This window comes from Chelonoidis abingdonii, chromosome 10 (genome assembly GCF_003597395.2).
Source record: "Chelonoidis abingdonii isolate Lonesome George chromosome 10, CheloAbing_2.0, whole genome shotgun sequence".
Taxonomy (NCBI): Eukaryota; Metazoa; Chordata; order Testudines; family Testudinidae; genus Chelonoidis; species Chelonoidis abingdonii.
Genome location: NC_133778.1, coordinates 2,441,166 through 2,461,269, shown reverse-complemented (window position 1 = coordinate 2,461,269; position 20,104 = coordinate 2,441,166). Strand labels below are relative to the sequence as shown.

Genomic DNA, 20,104 nt, shown 5'->3' with positions numbered 1-20,104 from the left:
ATCAATGCCAAATCTCTCATTGACTTCAACAAAACCAGGATTTTGCCCCCCATAGTGATTGAAAGATGTCAGTTTTCTAATGTGATATTACCGTGTCCTGTAGAGACGCTGAGCAATGTCATTGCATTGTCTCTCTCTTCCACAAAAAGTGATATGTTCATTTTTGTCATTGTTAATATTGTATCCACAGAATCTGCATGGTAATGATCTGTAAAATGGCTCATACTTCCTAAATAGAGGGCTACTAAAAATATCGAGTCTTGGTCACTAGCACCCTGCATTCTTCTCAAATCCTTCAGTCCTAACTCTGGTAAAATCCCAGAGAGGCCAGCAGAAGTTGTGTGCTTCTTCTTGTAATATATTTAACCCAAGTAACATACAGGCCACCTGCAACTTGAGTAGAGAGAAATCTTTCACCCTTGGTTTGTAATCTCCAACAGGAGCAGCACGCAGAATACTCTATGGCCAGGAAAAGAATGCAGGATTCCTGGTTGGTCTAAAGAAAATAGCTTCCTTATTTGTATGGAAAGAAAAAAGAGGAAGAAAAATCCATAATACCCTAGGAGAAAATTGTTTCTTGTAAATTGTGATCGATTAATGACTGCTTTGTTCTGGTGTTAAAAAAATGCCAATGCATACAAGGAAAAAATGACGGCTTCAAGTCACGCAAAAGGATTGCTTTCCCAGTAAACAACGTGCATTTACCTTCTTGATGTTATTAAACATTTGCACTTGCAAGGGTGCCAAGAAAAATCAGACTCCTTCAGTCAACTGGATTCAATATTGGCTTCAACTGAACAACTCCTGGTACTGACTGTTTGGAGTGCCGTCCTGCTACTGGTTCTGTTTGTGCACTCTCCACAGTGAATCACCAGTCAGATTTTCCAGGTTACAGAAACTTTTTATGGGAGCTAGTTTTAATCTTAAATCGTCTGATCTGTGTTCCAAAGGACCGTTGCTCTCAGAGTTGCTATATTAAAAGGCCGGCACTATGTGAGTTTGATCCTATGCCCATTGAAGCGAACCGTAAAGCTCCCATTGATTAGAATGCTGCAGGACCAGCTCTTAGAAGCATTTCTCCCTACACCACAGTCTTTTTTAATGTAGATGCACTAATCCATATCTTGTTGGCTCCTGTTACAAGTCAAGATCTTGTGTGATGAGAAGTGATCTTTCAGTCTAGATATACTAAACAAGGCCATCAGTGGAATACAGATAGGGACTGTATATCTCAAGAACCTCCAGTTACAGGTAAGCAACCTCCCCTCTTGTGGCCTGCAGTGTGCAGGAAGTCAGACTAGATGATCACGATGGTTCCTTCTGGCCTTAAAAATCTATCTATCACCAGTGATAGCAGCGGCATCATTTGCTATAGGGTAAGAGGGGACAGTTGGCATCCCCACACTTTTCATAAGTCTATATGATCTATTATGTCTTCCACTTTTTGTCTCCCTATCCCCCCGCCCAGTGCCCCAGCTTTCCAGGATATAATGTTAAGCAGAATGTTCTACGTGCTGACACAACTTCTACTGCCCCCAGGAATTTTTCTGAAATGAGGCCCCTGATGATAATCAGCTGTTTATTAATTATTATTCGTATTATCGTTGCCCCAAGATGATCCTTGCCCCAACAAGCTTACAATCTAAGTAAATTCAGACTGCAATGCATACTGTGTAATAACATTTAAATTACTGCCATAGCTAAGGTATGATGTTAGAAAGCTTGTTTCATGATCAGGGCAAACAATGATGGCTAATGGTTTTCAGACTGATAACACTGAACAAGTTAGATAAGCTGGGGATATTGAATTCTTCCTGGGGTTCATATGCAGTGCAGCAAGTGGCTTTTCAAAGTACTTACCAGAAGAACTGGACTCCAAATGCCCCCAGACAGGCGTAGAAACTGGTCACAGAAAGTGAAATAGAAAATCAAAGCACAGATTTAAGAAATGAAAGATCACAGGAGAGCCAGGGAAATTAACAGAGGGGCAAGAATTAAGAAAATCATCCTGCGGGTTAGGTTTGAATATGAAAGCAGAAGGCACTGCAGGAGCAAGACTGAACGTACTGAGCAACTTAGATTTTAAATTCCCCCAGCATCAGCACTCTCAGCCTCACACTGCCTTGCCCAGCTCTGGGACTCCTTCCCCTGCTGTGCATGCTGATGCCGGAGCAACTCAGCTAAGGGGTGCTGGAACGGATGGGGGGCCAAGGGGTCATGACCCCATTGCTTTTTCCTGTTTTAAGGATGAGCAATAAGTGGAGGACAGGGGATGGAGAGGAGTGAGAGGCTGGCCTTGGGGGAAGAGGCAGAGTGGGAGCGGGGCCTTGGGGTGGAGGGCAAATGGGACCATGATCCAGAGGCCGGATGCCCCCTACTTCTAAGAAGCTTCCAGTGGTGGCACTCCAAAGGCAGCAGGCTGTCATGCCTCCAAAGAGTGGTGACCTGCACTGCAACCTGCATTTCTTGCCCCCTGCATGGCTAGCCTTTTAGGGGGGGCTTAGCTTCCCCAAGCCTCTCATATGCGTCGCCCACGTTCGTGAACCAGAACTGACAGGGCCAGATTGGAGCTACAAGTAGCACAGTGGCTGTTCCAGAGAATCCTGACTAGAACTTGTGGTGGGAGGGGAATGAGAGGAAAGGTGTAGCACAGGTCTTCTGTCCAGGGGAGGAGGAGCCTGTTGCCTCACAAGTCCTCCCCTATTGCTCCGCTGGAATAATAGAGGGGCAGGTTCCAGTTCTGATGAGTGGCAAAGAGGTCCCACCAAGGGGCACCCCAGTTCTCGAAGAGATACTGTAGCATGGTGGCATCATGCAGCTCTCACTTGTGATTGAAGTAGAGAGTCCTGCTGAGTGCATCGGCCAGGGAATTCCAGGTGCCTGGGAGATACATGACTGGAAGCGTTATGTGGTTTTTATGCACCAGTCCCAAAGGCAAAGAGACTCTAAGCAGAGGGAGGGTGACTTGGTGCCGCCCTGCTGGTTGATGTACACTACTGCCATGTTGTCGGAGAGCAGTTGAACGTGGAAGGACTGAATGAGTGGGGGAAAGGCTTGAGAGAGAGACAGTGGCGGACCATGGTGCGGGATCTGTGACGCAGGTCCACGATGACGGACGTCAGTGTTGCAAAGTGGTCTACTGGAAGGAAAGCTCTCACCACGACAGAGTCAGAACACGCGCCAATAAAGTGCATCATCTGTGTACTTTCAATACTGATTTTTCCTCATTGATGCAAATACCTGAAGACGCCAATAGGATAGCAGAGGTTACTTTCTGGCGCGATAGTACCAGGATGAGCCAGTTGTTAAGGTACTGGCATACAAATGGCCAAGGTGGCATATTTGGGCTGTTACCACAGTGAAAACCTTTTTGAACACTTGTGGAGTTGTCAATATACTAAACGGAAGGACCCAAAACTGGTAGTGTTGGTGCCCTACCTGAAAATGGAGAAAATTGTAGTGGGCTGGGTGAACATTATGATAGAACCAGGCCAGTTGGGAACAGCAGAGTAGTAGAAGGGAGATATACTGGCCACTGGAGAAGCAGTTTTCTGTTCCTTGAGTGACCAGAGCAGGGGCTGCTCCAGGCTAATGAGAACACCTGACTCCAATTAATCTGCTAAGAGTCAGGTGAGACTGTTAAGCACCTGACTCTAATTAAGGCCCCTCTGATGCTATAAAAGGGCTCACTCCAGTCAGGTCAGGGGGAGCCAGAGGAGAGGAAGTGTTTGTGAGGAACTGGGAGCAAGAGGCGTGCAAGAAGCTGAGAGCGAGTAGGCACACTGCTGGAGGACTGAGAAGTACAAGCGTTATCAGACATCAGGAGAAAGGTCTGGTGGTGAGGATAAAGAAGGTGTTGGGAGGAGGCCATGGGGAAGTAGCCCAGGGAGTTGTAGCTGTCATGCAACTGTACCAGGAGCCAGCTGCAATCCACAGGGCCCTGGGCTGGAACTCAGAGTAGAGGGCGGGCCCAGGAAACCCCAAACTCCCAACTCCTGATCAAACACAGGAGGAATTAATCTAGACTGTGGCTTCTACCAGAGGAGAAGGTCTCTGGGCTGTTTCCCGACCCACAGGGTGAACCTGTGAGGTAAGTAAATCCGCCAATAAGCGCAGGACCCCCCAAGGTAGATGCGGAACTTTGTCACAACATCTACATGGAAGTAAGTGTCCTTCACATTGAAAGGCACAAACCAGGCTCCCTGGGGGAAGGAGGGAATAATTGATGCCAGTGTTACCATACAGAATTTGGACTTTCTGGTAAAGGTGTGCAGGACCCGAAGATCTAGAATGGGTAGCACTCTCCACCTTCCTTTGGGATGAGGAAGTACAGTGAGTAGAAGACTCTTCTCTTGTATTGAGGTGGGACAGGCTCTATGCCTGCCTTGAAAAGCAGAGTGTCCACTTCTCGTTGGAGAAGGCATTGATGGGATGGGTCCCCTGGGGAAGTCCAGGGCGGGGTGTTGATGAGGTGAGAACAAAAGGAATTCTATGGAGTATCTGTGGTGGATGATCTCCAGTACCCAACTCTCCATGTGCCCCTGTTGTGGACGAATAGGGCAAGATGGCTCCCAAAGACGATATGGGACGCCGGGGGTGGCATGGGGGAAGGTTCTGAGGAACTGAGGTTTTGGCTGCTGCTAGAAAAGATTCTAAGAGGTGACTATGGTGAAGGTGGGCAGGTACAGCCACTGCGAACGATGCTGCGTACATGGTACCTCCTGCTGGCATTGGCAGTAGGCCAGGTAAGGAGAGTGTTCACATGGAAGGAATGCTGGTCTCTGCTGCCTGCGGCTTGGGGCCAGGGTGTACATATGAAGAGATCGTAGCGTAGCCCAGGAGTCCTTCAGCAAATGAAGGGATATGTCCGTCTTCTCGTGGAACAACTTGTGCTCATTAAAGGGGAGGTTCTTGATTGTATTTTGGACCTGCCTGGGGAAGCCGGACAATTGTAGCCACGAGTCCCAGTGCATTATGATCAGGGTGGCTAGAGAGCGAGAAGACATATCAGCTGAATCTCCACCAGTCTAGAGGCCCACCCTGGCCACCATTTGCCCCTCATCTATCAGCGCCTGGAATTGCTGCTGTTGGTCCAGTGGCAGGTTGTCCTTGAACTCTGCTAGCCTACTGTAGTTATTAAAGTCATGCTTAGCTATCAGAGCCTGGTAGTTTGCAATCCAGAACTGTAGTCTCGCTGAGGAATACACTTTTCTGCCTAGCAGGTCCATCCTCTGTGCCGCCCTGTCTGGAGGAGTAGACTTATGTGGGTGCTGGCGTGCCTGCTCTGCTGCCACGTGGACAACGAGAGAGCTGGGGAGTGGGTTTGTGAAGAGAAAATCTGCCCCTTTAACAGTCATGAAATACCTCCTCTTCACCCTCTTCAGTGTGGGGGCACAGGAGGCAGGAGTCTGCCATGCTCCTTGCATCAGTTGAAGAATTGATAGAGCCACAAAGGTGGGTTCCTGGGGTTGGAGAAAGTCCAGGAGCTGCTGTGGTGGGTTCTTGACCTCTTCCAACGGAAAAGTCAAGTCTGCTGCTGCCCTCTGAAGCAAGGCTGGTACTGGAGATGGTCTTCGAGCAGAGAGCATGGGAGAGGAATGAATGCTTCAGTTGGCAATGATGTCTGTCCCTTCCCCATAGGCCAATGGAGCCCTTGGGCAAATGGGGGACCATCAATAAGATGCCTGTGATGCTGCCTGGTGTCCATGGTAGGGATCACAAAGTGTCCAGAATGGCCAAAAAGAAGGGTCCCTAGGATGTGGTGGGCCCTGCGGGCAGCAGTACTAGGCCTCTGCTGCTTGATCAAATGCTGGGGTATAAGGCAGCCTGGTCCACGAGTCCAGAAAATGACGACTCTGAAGATGGTTCCGGCAATGGGGACCATTGGTACCAGAGAGCTGTGATGCAGCAGTGGGACAAGGCTTCTTTGGCAGTCGCAGCAGAGGTTCGTCCTCCAGAGTGGAGATGACACTGGTGAGGGGGGGTCCAGAGAGATGTGGAGGCTGCAGATATGGAAGGATCAGCTCCTCCGTCAGTAAGAAAGACTCAGAGTCCCTGGTGTGTGTCTGGAAATGACAGAGGGCCCACTTGATGTCTGCGAGGTTGGCCTATCTGGGGGAGCAGAGGCACCGGCGAGATGGGCGGTGCACATGCTGATCTGTGTTCTGGACTTGTGGGTACCAGGGCAGTCATCGGTACTGTCGGATCCTGTTTGTGCCTGGCCTTACCCTCCACAAGAGGAGGCTTGGGCGGTGTTCTGGTTGCATGCAAGATCTCCCCAACCTGACCTGGATGGAGAGGAAATGCTGCACATAGGAGCAGTCCATGACATGAGAGTGTTTTTTACTCTCATGTCGGGACTTGTCCTTTGTCTTCAGTCCCGATGGATCCAGGGCATGCAAGGCCCTTGGAGGGGTGCTCAGCACCAGTGACAGTTGCAATAAGACAAGGTATTAATTTTGGCTGACAAAAACCACCCCTGGGAAGGTCACCGAAAGCAAACAGAGCAAAAGGAGCTGGGGGAAGGCTATGAGCAGCCGCGTGGAAGCAGGGATTTGCCCTAAGTCGCTCTCCTTTATAACATCTTACTGCTTGTTTTCATTCCCAAGATTCTATCACAAAGGAATCCTGGAGGTGGGTTATTTGGTTTAGACACACAAGGCTGGGGGGAAATGGCCAGCTCTCAAATGGCAACATTGAGAAGCCAAATTGGTTTCGGCAGAGACATGGCACCATTAGTCCCCACTGCACATTCCCCTTCACCCACGGCCGACAATGACATCAGCTGGCAGAAGACTTCGAACTCCAGTGATGTCTAGTAAGGATGCCGCCATGAAGACAAGCCTTGGAGCATTGCAGAACCAAGTTCTAGAGCTGCCCAAGGAGTCTGCATCAGGGGCGCCAGGACATCAGGGGCCAAGGGACCATGCCCCTCCCACTTTTGGAAAGGGGACAGGCCTGGCCCATCCACTTTTCACATGCGCCGCCCCCTACCCCTCACTTTCCCAAATTTCAATTAGTATTCTATTGTTTAACAATGCAATTAATCGTGTTTATTTTTTTTAATCACAGTTAATTTTTTGAGTTAATCCCATGAGTTAACTTCGATTAATCAACAGCCCTAGTGATTATCCATCAGATATATATAGTAGTCTCTGTCATCCAAGACTAATTAAGGGTATGTCTTCACTGCAAAGTTAATTCGGGTGATTGGCACCCAGGTTGGCCTGGGCCAGGTGGGAGTCGGCGTGGTTCAAAGTTACACTGGCATTCCTGCATCCTTCCTGGTGCTGCACTTCCCTTTGTGTGTCACTAAGGCTTCCGTGGGGTCTTTGGGCTGCAGTAACTGAGCTTCTTTGGGATTCTTTCCCAGTGAATTGTGGGAGAGCTTGTCTGTCCATCTGGGGACACAGGAGGAATTGTGGGAAAGGCATTGGAGGACAACCAGCACAGAGCGACTTAGCCTGCATCCTCACTGGCCAAGTGAGTGGGTTATCAGCCCATATGCAAGCTGCCCCCAACCTCTAGCCTACAGGCCAGCAAGCTTGGATGTAAAGCACCACCCCACTTGGGTGAGAGGGCTTTGTGTGTGGACAGGATGGGGGTCAGAGGCAACAGCTGGGTAAGAGCTCAAGTGAACCCTGCAGCGAAGAAAGACCCAAAAATCTCACAGCACTCAAGAACAACACTCGCATTAGACTCATTTCAGAGGCAGATTACACGGAGGCACAGGGATGTCCAAGCACACACAGCTAAGCAGTAATGCAGGATTCAAAGTAGTGACTTTGCCACAGCACGTTCATCCATTGCACAGCATCAAACTGAAGTGCAGGATATTTCTTAGTTTAAAAGTGCTCTTTTCACTCTGTGAGTGTAGAGAGCTAGGATATAATATGGTACCTGGAGCAGCATGTCCCCTTCGGAGAACGTTTCCCTGTTGATCTGCAGATTCATCTGTTCATTCCCTCCAAGCATCCCGGGCTGATCTGCCAGGTGGCCGCCGTGGTTCGGCACAGTGGCTGTGAGCAAGAGGGTGAGAGAGGACAGTGATATCAGCCCACCGTGAAGGCATCGCCACTCTTTCCCTTCTTTCTCACATCTGGGGGGGCCTCACTCTCTTTCAACTGCCTCATGCTGCCTGCTTCAGGTGCTTCCAAACTGGCAGAGCTGAAATATGAAACCTGGAGCTGAAAGGAGAGCTGGTGCAGAGAGGCTTTGTGCTCGATCTTCCTCGGTGGCTGCACAGATAGCTAGCAATCCCCTGTTCAAGACATAAACGCCCCTCCTTGCTCCTTCTCATGTTCAAGCACCTTTCACCCCCTGAGTTCAGGCCAGGAGCTGAAGCAGAAGAGCTAAAACACAACAAGACAAACGAGAATTAGACACTGAACTCTTATTGACTTTAATTGGACCTCACAGAGCTTCCAGAAGGCTCCCATGAGAGGGGCAGTAGGACAGCTGTTTCAGCCTAGTTTCCTATGGACTTACTGTAGTGTTTCTAATGGGTTTTAGTCCACTCCAGATCAGTGACTGTAGGGACCTTTAGACACCAGGTTTGTGGAGAAAGGCCTAGCTGAGATGGGCTCACTGGGAGCGAGAAGAATGTTGGCAGGATGGGCGAGGAAGGTTGAACCATGGCACCACCTTCAAAGGCAATTAGGTCATGTCTTTTGCAGTATGTTATTATTGGAGAGGGTAGAATAAAGCAGACTGGTCACTAGAGACTCTGTAAGCTGTGACAGATACCAGGAAGATGATTGTGGATGACCATTTGTAATGTGCTAATGCCAAGTGGCCCTTGCCCCAAAGAGCTTCCAATTTAAATATAAGATGAGAGAAAACAGGTGAATTCAATGCAAGCTAGCAATGAGATGATTAGGAACAACATGGTAAGCCATGGCCACAGCATACCAGCTGCCTAGCTCTCAAGTGTTCTGTAGTTATCACAGTGCTGTTGCGCTAAGTGGCTCCAAAGGAAGTTTGTTCTTTTTTTTTAAAAGCACAAGACTATGAGCTAGGACACCTGGGTTCAATTCTCAGCTCTGCCACAGACTTCCCATGTGGTAATGGGCAAAACATGTAATTCTTCTGTGCCTTAGCATTCTCATCTGTAAAATGGGTATAGTATTTACCAAGCTAACAGGGTTGGATGTGTGGCTGAATTAACCAATGTGTGCAAAGCACCCTGGGAGCCACTGTGGCCTGCAATGACAACACTGGTATTGCAACTGCTGCTGAGTACATCAGAGGAGTCAAAGGATAAGTGTGTATCATCTCTGATGCACATAGAGCTCCCATAGGACCACAGGCTGGATCAACAGAAACAGCAGGTTGGTAAGTGACATGGTCTCTTGGAGTGGATGTTCATGTCTATCTAATGGGGGAAAATTGCATCTAAAATTAATTGTGGTTTATAAGTATAAGTGATACGTGTTGTGACAAAGTTCCTCCTTTACCTTGGTGGGTCCTGTGCTTATTGGCGGATTTGTTCACCTCAGTGATCTTCCCCTCTTGTGGAACCCACAGTCTGGGTCAGCTCCTCCTGTGTCTGATCAGGAGTTGGGAGGTTTGGGGGGAACCCGGGCCCGCCCTCTACTCCGGGTTCCAGCCCAGGGCCCTGTGGATCGCAGCTGTCTATAGTGCCTCCTGTAACAGCTGCATGACAGCTACAACTCCCTGGGCTACTTCCCCATGGCCTCCTCCAAACACCTTCTTTATCCTCACCACAGGACCTTCCTCCTGGTGTCTGATAACGCTTGTCCTCCTCAATCCTCCAGCAGTACACTCTCTCACTCTCAGCTCCTTGCCTTCTTGCTCCCAGCTCCTCACACATGCTCCTTCTCCTCTGGCTCCTCCCTGCCTGACTGGAGTGAGCTCCTTTTTAAACCCAGGTGCCCTGATTAGCCTGCCTTGATTGGCTGCAGGTGTTCTAATTAAAGTAGCTATCTCTACTGCCTTCTAGAAAGATCTTAATTGGCTCCAGGTGCCTTGATTAACCTGGAACAACTGCCATTTGGTTGCCAGGGTCCTAGGGATTTGTTTAGCCTGGGTCTAACATACCTGTTTCTCAGTACTTTACAGTAGCCATCTGGCCTTTCCCCATCACAGTACCAATACCTGCAGCTCTACAAGTATCTTTCATTCCAATGTGCTTTACAAGCTGTGCTGGGATTACTTCACCTGCTACTGAAGTAACAAGAAACTGCTGCACTAGGAAACGCCATGGTCCCTGGAAGCTGGCATCCCTCGTTCCTTTGTTGCAGTTGCACTTCCACTGCAAAGACAGAATCTTTGATCTCCCATTATTTTGTGAGAAGTTCCCACCTTGAAGCATTGCTAGCTGGCACCTCTGTGGGTGGCTGCATTGCGCAATCAAATGTTACCACCCAACAAAGGTACTTTTGTGGCTTGGGGGAGGATTCAGATCATTGTTCGTTTTTTTCGCCCATCATTGCTAATTCTCATTAATTATAGGCGCCCAAGGTAGACTGTGGTCAACTTTGTGATTTCTGTGTGAGCTCCTTCCACATGGGAAGAGATAAAAGAAACAGTAGTTTCAAGTTCCCACAGATCAGCATGTTGACTGCATTAACTGAACTTCATATCACACTGAAAAACTCACCCTAGTTTGGGTCAATCACAGCTCCAGCATGAACTGCTTTTCAAACACGGGCAAGAATCTTAACCAGAGGCCAGACATTGCCCAATGACTCTTTATTGAATACAATGGAAAAGAAAGGCAAGAGAGGCTGGCCTACTGCATTGTGGGTCCAATTCTTAGGATCCACCAGGGCTAAAACTGCCCTGGACATAAGTTGGAGCAAGAGCCTCACAGTGCAATGTGCTGAAGACCTGCCCTGTCTTAGCCTACCTATCTCCTGCACTGGAGTTTGTGAGGTGGCAGTGTAAGACTGCTTATGGTAGTCCTACGGGGTGCCCAGGGCAGAGAAATTCTCCTCCAGACCCTCCCAGCATCTCCATGGTCCTTAGATGCCGTGCGTGGATCTGAATCTCACTATGTTTAAATACCTTGGCAGAGCTCTGGTTAGGTATGGAGCATAAGAACAGGAGAAAGAGATCTTTACTGTCTGGCTCACCCCACTTACCCCAGCTTAGCAACAGCTTCTATGAGTCTCACTGTTAGCTCCAGGTGCGAAGAGCAGCTACGGACAATGGGAACCTGCTCATGTGATGAAAACACAATGAAGACCCTCCCTGACTTCACAGAGAGTTTTGCCTGCATAAGGTGCCTGGATTCAGCACTCAAAGGGTATATGAGAAGAAGTACAAGTTATCTACTGCCCCACCCCCTGCAAGCAATCCTGCCCCAGGGAAGCCTTTGCTAAGTCAGACTGTGGGGAGGAATTTCTTAGGTGGGGAGAGGGGCTCTAGTTTGCTTTGCTGTTTGAAGTTGAATCTCTCCAGGGCATCTCACAATGGATGCCTCTGCCTGTGTCCACTCCAAGCATAAATACACCCATTGTTCAAGAAAGGAAGCCTTGGTCCTGAAGGTATCACATTAGCGTTGATGGGGGCTGGCTGCTGCTGGGCATTGCCAATGCATTGTAGAACCTCTCACCTTTGGTCAGTAACCAAACTCCATCCCAACTCAGCAGAGATCATACATTGCTCCCACCTAGTAAGTGGTCATCATGGGGCTCAGCTCCAGGTGTTACAAACTAACCGCTACACATGGTGGACTAAGCACAGGTGCCAACAATTGCATTGGCCTTGGGCACTGAGCTACTGCCCTGAACCCTAGAGAAGATACCCCCCAGATCAGCACTGTGTAAAGTAATGCACACTGGAAAACATAATCCCAACAATACGTATAAAATGATGGGGTCTAAATTAGCTGTTACCACTCAAGAAAGAGATCTTGAAATCATTATGGACAGTTCTCTGAAAACTTCCAATCAATGTGCAGTGGCAGTCAAAAAAGCAAATAAAATATTGGGAATCATTAAGAAAGGGATAGACAAAAAGACAGAAAATATCATATTGACTCTATATAAATCCCTGGTACGCCCACATCTTGAATACTGCATGCAGATGTGGTTGCCCCATCTCAAAAAAAGATATATTGGAATTGAAAAAAGTACAGAAAAAAAGGGCAATAAAAATTATTAGGGGTATGTAACAGCTTCCATATGAGGAGAAATTAATAAGACTGGGGTTTTCAGCTTGGAAAAGAGACATCTAAGGGGGGATATGATACAGGTCTATAAAATCATGACAGCTGTGGAGAAAGTATATAAGGAAGTGTTCTTTACTCCTCATAACACAAAAACAAGGGGTCACTACATGAAATTAATAGGCAGCAGGTTTAAAACAAACAAAAGGAAGTATTTCTTTACACAACGCAGAGTCAACCTATGGAACTCTTGGCCAGAGGATGTTGTGAAGACCTAGACTATAACAACAGGGTTAAAAGAGAACTAGATAAATCCATCAGTGGCAATTAGCCAGGCTTGGCAGAGATGCAAAATGATGCTCTGAAGTGACCCTAGCCTGTATTTGCCAAAAGCTGGGAATGGGTGACAGGGGATGGATCACTTGATGATTCCCTGTTCTGTTCATTCCCTCTGACGCGTCACTGTCGGAATACAGGTTACTGAGCTAGAGAGATCTTTGGTCTGACCCAGTATAGCCATTCTTATGTTCTTATGACAAGGTGTCCTGGCAGGCCAATGTGTGGGGGAAGCCTGCCATCCTGCTGCCTTGTAGATAAACAGAGAACTTCACTCATCAGGGCTCTGAAGCCAGTGTCTTTCACCAATGCTAAATCCACACCACAAGGTTTCATGCAAATCACTGACAATTATGCAAATTGTCTCATGGACTAATTTGCATAGAATGACAGAACTTGGCAGCCATGTCCTTGCCCATCTCCAGACTAGGATGGTGCAGCTGCCTGGGTTAATAAAAGGCAGCACATTCAATGTATTGCATAGAATTAGCTTTGATATCTGCCACAGAAACAAAAGTGCCGATCCTGACCGCTCTCTTGCTAGGCTTACTAGGCAGCCAGATTAGAAGGTAACGGTATATTTTTGCAGCAGGCATCAATAGATTACAGGGCACGTGACTAAGACAAAAGGTGGACATCAAAGTTTAATACAAAACCGAACTAGAAAAGAAATGATCTCGGGGTGGGAGCACAAAAAAAAAAGATGACAAGTCAGAGCATTTTCAAACCAGATCACTGCAATTCCACTGCTGCCCAGATTGCCCCAAGAATACAGTGGGCGGAGGAACAGAAGGCCCAGCATTTCCTGTGGATTTCTTCACTGACACTTTAATACCCACTAAAACTCAGAGAATACAGGCACCTGCAATTCTGGGTCCTTTGCTACAGAAGAGCAAAAGACATGTGTGCTTCGCAGAAGAAAGAAGGCTGGAGAATGTTGCTGGAGACACTCTGGTGGCCCTGAGAATGCTACCTGAGAAGAGAGCAGCAGATTTGATTTGTTTCCGATCCCGCTTGCTTTAAAAGCAATGTATCTTCTCAGTAAACTGAGTTTTTCTCCAGTTTTTGGGCACTCTCTCAGCACAACACTGAGGAACCAACTTCTTCCCTTCCTTGACTTTCCTCTAGCTGTAGTCACAAGAAAAGGTCATAGTAGTTTTGAGGGGATGGCGGGGAGGCCCTTAAGATCACATGATTATTTATATGACCATAGTCCCTCGGAACCCCAATCAAAGATCAAAGCCTCAGCGTGCTATGTGCTGTAGAGACAAATTCACACCTACATGTCCAAGATGCTGCAGTAGATGGGTGGAGAGGGGGTGGTTCATTAGGATGAAGTTAAAAGAGCAGAGCTGAGCAGAATAGCAGAAGTCATTGCTTATCACATGCCTAACCAATGCCAGACTGGAGTGACTTGGAAGCAAATGTGACTTCCCGCTGCCTTCTCCTGAGCTTCTGTGATTGCTTTGTCCCCCAGAACTGACAGAGCACTCCAGCTATACCCCTGCCCATGCTGGGGAGTGTGAAGGAGCGGGAGAGGGAAGTCACCACAAGTCTCTAAAGATCTGGCAAGGACTCTTCTTTTCAGGGCCTGTCTTGAGATCCCTGGAGGTTTGGAGACCCCCCCCCCCACACACATCCCAGTGTTTTCTCCCAGCTTGTCATCCCTTTCCAGATTGGCTATCCGAGGGGAGCCACTGGCTGGTGAAACTAACAGCAGGCTGGTTGAGTGTATGTGGGCCTCCAGACCCATTCTTCACAAGGGCCATCACATGTCGTCACTTTACCCTGAGGTCTCCCACTGACTTCCCCAAAAGCTGAGCCAACCCTCCCCAGAGGTGAAACTGGCTGGAGTCAGAGGCTGTCTCTGTCCTGCAGCAGATCTGGGAAAGGTGGGCTTACAAACAGCACAGCCATGGAGAGGGAAAGCAGGCGATTAAATACAGGCAGCAAGGCTGGCCGATGCAGTAAAGGAGAAAAGCCAGGAAGGGGAGATGGGGCAGAAGAAGGCCAGGAGGGTGAGATGGAGGAGTCAGCATGTCTCTGTTACTTGTCCCTGGCAGCCACCAAAACCACTGTCCCATGGCCCTTTCCACCTCCCTACTATAGGAGGCCTAGCTTTTCCCCTTTGAAAAATCTGGTTGCCCATGCACAGCCTGTCTTGCATATACAAGCCATAGCATCTGAGTCACTGCAAACCCTCAGAGGTCAGATGTCCACCAACCAGACCTGCCTCTAAGTCAGTACATCCTACGCTCTTGGAAGAAGTGACCCTCAGAAGAAACGTAACAGTGAGACTGGCCAACATGGGCCCCCCAAGCTCAGGATTCTTTGTCACGTGCATTTGGCTTGGCTTTCTTATTCCGTGCCACGCTCTCATTCAGCATACGGCTGTGATGAGCAAGGATCAAACAGCAGCGCAGAGCTGTTATGGAATTAGTGCTGGACAGTGAAAGAAAATAAGAGACCTAAGTCTCTCCAAGTGGAATTTGCAGGAAGTTCATCAGTGCCACAAAACCCTGCTGATGGGAAGAAATTCCCGAGGGCCTGCTACTTTGGGAACTCCCAGATGCTTCCCACAAGTTGAAATAACAAGAGTACCTGACAGAGTTGCACTGTTCTCATTCACTGACTGTCTGGTTAACAACTTGGGGGCTTTATGTTGTACATAGCCAACTGCAGGCTGCCTCTTAGGGTTACTAGCATTGCCTTTGCTAGTAGAAGCCAAATCTCCATGGTGGTTATGGAACTGTCACCTTTAATAACTGACCTAGTTAGAAGGAGAAATCAGCAGCTCAAGTTTCAGGGTAATCCATTTCACATTTATGTACCCCAGCTCCTATGCAGCAGTCAGAGAATCCTTTGATTGACTGACAAGCACAGCTCTAGCAAATCCAGGCTCCAAATCTCAGGAAAGGCTTAGCTCTTAATTCCTAGATCAAGAGTTTCTTCAGTTCCCCTTTACAGTCTTGGCCTGTCTGTATTTTGAATCTTGCAGTTCCAAAATTTCTCACATGCCAGGACCAAGAACACCTACTGTCTTGCCCTCCTTCTCAGCCCCAGCCCCACTCAGGCTGATGTTTTACTCCTATCAGTGCAAACGAAGATTGAGTCTGAAAGAGTTCTCCCACCATTGGTCTAACTCCAGTGCGGTTCCATGGATATTAGCAACAGCACAAGCATTAGTTAGACTGGCCACCAGTGATTTTACTACCTGTTGGTCTAGACCTTCTCTGAGCAGGATCAGGTGACATGGTGGTAACACTGCAGGTGGCTGGTCTACACTCACATGGCCAACATTGCCAGGCCAATGGTGAGAGAATTCCTGACACAGCCTCTGCGAGTCTCACTGGCAGCTCAGGGTGGATTTTCACAAGCTGTCAGCATTGGTCTAACTCTGCTCCCACTGAGGCCAATGGGAGCAAGCTCAAGTCAAGGCTGGGTGCTTCTGAAAACCCCACTCCATCTTCTTCAGGTCTTTTTTCTGAGCATTTACTCTGATCCCCAACTGCACCCAAAACACTTCCCAACTCATTTGTGTTGCACAGACGTTGAAATGGACAGATAAAGTAAATGGGCAACTCAGAGAATTCCAAATGATCATCTCCTGCATTTCTAATGAGAATCAAATAAATTGATCCTTGGTGGATTGTGTGGTGTTGGGATTGAGCTTTAAAGCCTGACCTGGTTTGAGTCTTAGCTACTGGACCTGAGAGACCTCCTTATTTCTTGTGTTGTGTGGTGGAGGCTCTCGCTCTATGGGAATGTCTGTCTAAGAGCTAGGAGAATGGCAACAGCCATGGAGGGTTCCTCAGTCTAGAACTTGCTGCCCTAGGAGCCTGACAGAACTAAGTTTGTTCATTTTCACATTTCAAAGGGTATCATTTTCTTCAGGCTTATGCGTAGGGCCCTACCAAATTCATAGCCATGAAAAATGGGTCCTGGACCGTGAAATCTAGTCTTTTGTGTGCTTTGACCCTATATTACACAGATTTCATGAAGGAGATTAAATTGGGCAGCCTTATCCAAAAGGGAGTTGCAGAGGGTCATGGTATTGCCACCCTTACTTCTGCACTGCCTTCAGAGCTGGGTGGCCGGAAAGCGGTGGCTGTTGGCTGGGCGCCCAGCTCTGAAGGCAGCACCCCACAGCAGCACTGCAGATGTAAGAGTGGCACTACTATACCATTCCATCCTTCTGCGCTGCTGCTGGCAGCGGTTCTGTCTTCAGAGCTGGGGTCCCAGCTAGCAGCCACCATTATCCAGCTGCCCAGCTCTGAAGGCAGAGCTGCCGCCAGTAGCAACACAGAAGTAAGGGTAGCAGTACCACAACCCCCCTTGCAACCCTCCCCATAACTCCTTTTTGGATCAGGACCCCTTAAAATTACAACTCTGAAATTTCAAACTTAAATAGCTGAAATCATGAAATTTATGATTTTTTAAATCCTGTGACTGTGAAATTGACCAAAATGGGCCATGAATTTGGTAGGGCCCCATTTACACTTGATGTCTTAGGAGCAGTATTTTGATACTTATTTTACTATGATTAATATTTTTATTTACTATAATCAACTTTATGTATTTTTATGCCTAAGTGCCAAGCGCTAGTGAAGAAAGTCCTTTAAATAAACGTAAATAGGATGCTGAATGCAAAACGTACATCATTCATCACTGACACAGTGACCACTAGTGCCCTGGGGAGAATCGTCTTTGAATGGAGTTTCCCACAGCAACTCTGTTAAAATCCTATCCTGTGCCCACTTTGGGGCCTCATGCCCCTGTGATAAGAAAACCCTGTTTACACGAGGTGGCTGAACTTGCTTTGGGGTGGTCAGGACACAGAAGACTGGCACTGAAACCACATTTCCTATGGATGCAGGGCACTGTGTAAAGCTACCTCGGCATGGACACTGAAGTCCTGTCAGAATGGCCTGCCCTTGGACATCTAGGGTCAAAGGTTAACTGTGAAGACATGCACAATTCAGCTCCCTGAGCCATGTGCTGCTGGTAACTGAAATAGAGCAGTGTGCCCAAAGGTGGCAGCCAAAATAAGGCTTATGAACAAGAGAGTTCTTGTGCTCCAAACAGGTCAGAGCAACGACTCTGCATGTGCACTTTCAGGCAAGTCAGGACACCTGATAATCATGGGAGCTGCAGCCCCAGGCAGAACATCTGCCCTACTTTCCATTAGCACAAAGACCTCCAGCACAGTGGCTGCTTTTGAAAAGTTATGTCCCAAGCAGCTGTTTTGCACCAAAGAATGTTTGTTGCGAGGATTATTTCTTCATTTAGAAATGGCCAATCACAGGCTGCACATGAAAGAACGCACTAGGATTTATAAAAGGTTCTGCCATTTCCCCTCAGGGCAGGATGGAACAATACACTCACTGTATTCTGTACAATGCAAATGAGATTTAAAGCAGCTCCCAGGGGAGGAAAGAAAATGAATTTGTCCTCCTCAAAGTTGCTCTGTTCAAAGGCCTCATGGAAAGGCAGCAGAGTGAATGGCATCAAAATCCAAACAGTCCAGGCTCAGCTTTCCTCAGGAACCCACACTTTGAATGGATCTGGGGAGTTCTGGCATTCATCTCTACCTTCCCTCATTTCCCTGTTTGGCATCCTGCCTCCTCCAGTCTCCTGGTACAAGGATTCAGTCTCACAGCCCCTGGATCTACAGGCATGAGGCAGCCGATTGGAAACCAACTCCTGCCAATCGTTAGCATGTTTCCATGCTGGGCTGTGAAAGAAGTAAATCTTTACAGTTTTGTATTGCCTCACTCCACATATCTTCTTAGTATGGATAAGTGACGCTCTTATCATGTAGGGTTGCCAACTCTGTACTAGTTAAAAGACGAACGCTCCAGCAGGAGTGCCGGAACCTCCCCCACCCTGCCTCTTCCCCCTGAGACCCTGCCCCACTCCCCCGAGGGCCCCACCCCTGCCCCACCTCTTTCCCCAAGCCTGCCCCCCATTCACTCCTCTTCCCCTCTCCTCCTGTCACTCACTTCTTGTCTCCTTGCCGTCCCCTACCCGGGTCAGGAGGGACTCACTTGCAGAGCTGGGGCTGGGAGCTGCAGCTGCCTGACACAGATAGGAGGCAACTCCAGCTGAGTAGAGGATGGTTCAGGTGATGACCCGGCTCCTCCCTGCCTCCCCCACCCGCAGTAACTGGACTTTGAATATCCAGTCAGTAGATCTGACCGGACACTGTCAGGTCTGCTTTTCAACCGGGCATCTGGTCACCCTTAATACATACCCAAGACTATGGCAAAAGAACATGAAAGGTCTAACTGAAACTCATACAGCCAGGAAATTCCTATTTGCCCACCTAGGGAAAGAGGCCTTTTCCTGGGGATAGAGTCATAGATTGTAGGGCCAGAAGTGGGCCATTATAATCATCTAGTCTGACCCCACTGATCTTACCATGCTTCAGTTTTCATCTGACGTTTTCCTTTCAAATGTGCACCTTGCTGGCTTTCCATCTCCAGCTGCCACAGTCATCATATGTGCTACTCAGGGAGACACCAGAAGATAACATGGATGGAACCTGGGCCCTGCTGAAGTCCATGGGAATTTTGCCATCAACTTTAATAGGGCCAGGATTTCATCCGCTCTGTTTATGCAGAATTCAGAGCCAGAAGTTGAATAAAGCCATTTCCCCTTTTGAACTGGCAGCTCACTGGCTGGTCAACAAAAGCAAATCTGAGCCAGCAGCAGCCAGGTCAGAGTGGTCCCTGCCTGTGGCATTCAACTTCGCTCTGGCAGGTAATTTGAGCCACAGTTTGGCTTTTGTCCATTTCATTCTCAGAGGGGCGCAGCAGAGCTGGCTTTTGAGAATTTTCAGTCAGCATTTCAGAATCTGCCTTTTGCTGCCCCTGGGGAGAGACTCTGGGGAAGGGTTAAGGGGGAGGACAACTGGTGAACAGCAAGGGGAAGGGAAAGAGCAGAGACCGATTTAAACTGTCCTCAGGGGCACCTCCCATGTTAATACACCGAGACTGGACTGTTAGTGTTCATGATGGTTACGGGCAACACCAGCAGTCCCGGAAGACTGCAGCACTCAGTGATCTGGAAAGGAAACAATGGAGTAAAGCATCTTCTGTTACTGCTCACCTAGAAGAGCTGCCTGCAAATAGACCACTCAGATAGAATCGTAGAAGGTTAAGGTTGGAAGAGACCTCAGGAGGACATCTAGTCCAGCCCCCTGCTCAAAGTAGGACCAACCCCAACTAAGGAACTCATGTTGGTCCTACAGCACAACCTGTTTGTAGGGCTGGATGAGCCACTTTGGCTAAGATGAAAGAACTGATCCACAGAGGAACTGATCCCTACCATTGCCTGAAGCTGGAATCCAAATCTCCACTAAGGTTCAAAAGTCTGGGCAGCATCTATTTCCAGTTGGGCTTAAGTTTCCTGTTCCTGGCATGGACCAGAAATGCTGGAAAGCTGCAAGCAAAATATTTTCCCACACTGTCTTTCTGCCCTGACCGGAAGCAGGAAGAGTTTCCAACTCAGTGCTGAGGATCAGTCCAAGGAACACAGAAGCATCAGAACATTTGGATCCAAACCTTTCAAGATCTGGTTACCACCATCAGTGTCTCAATGAATCATTGAGCTATCCTGTCAATGATCTCATGA

The 20,104-nt window shown here is 48.2% G+C and overlaps 1 protein-coding gene across 2 annotated transcripts in view; it reads right to left on the bottom strand.

Moving 5' to 3' along the window:
- Positions 1-20,104, bottom strand: part of LOC116819477 (uncharacterized) — a 123,617-nt gene that overhangs the window by 29,913 nt on the left and 73,600 nt on the right. For both annotated transcript variants that reach the window (XM_032771235.2, XM_032771234.2), the window contains one exon: positions 7,900-8,018. In XM_032771235.2, the coding sequence (XP_032627126.1) occupies positions 7,900-8,018 (119 nt within the window). The remainder of the gene's footprint in view (positions 1-7,899; positions 8,019-20,104) is intronic.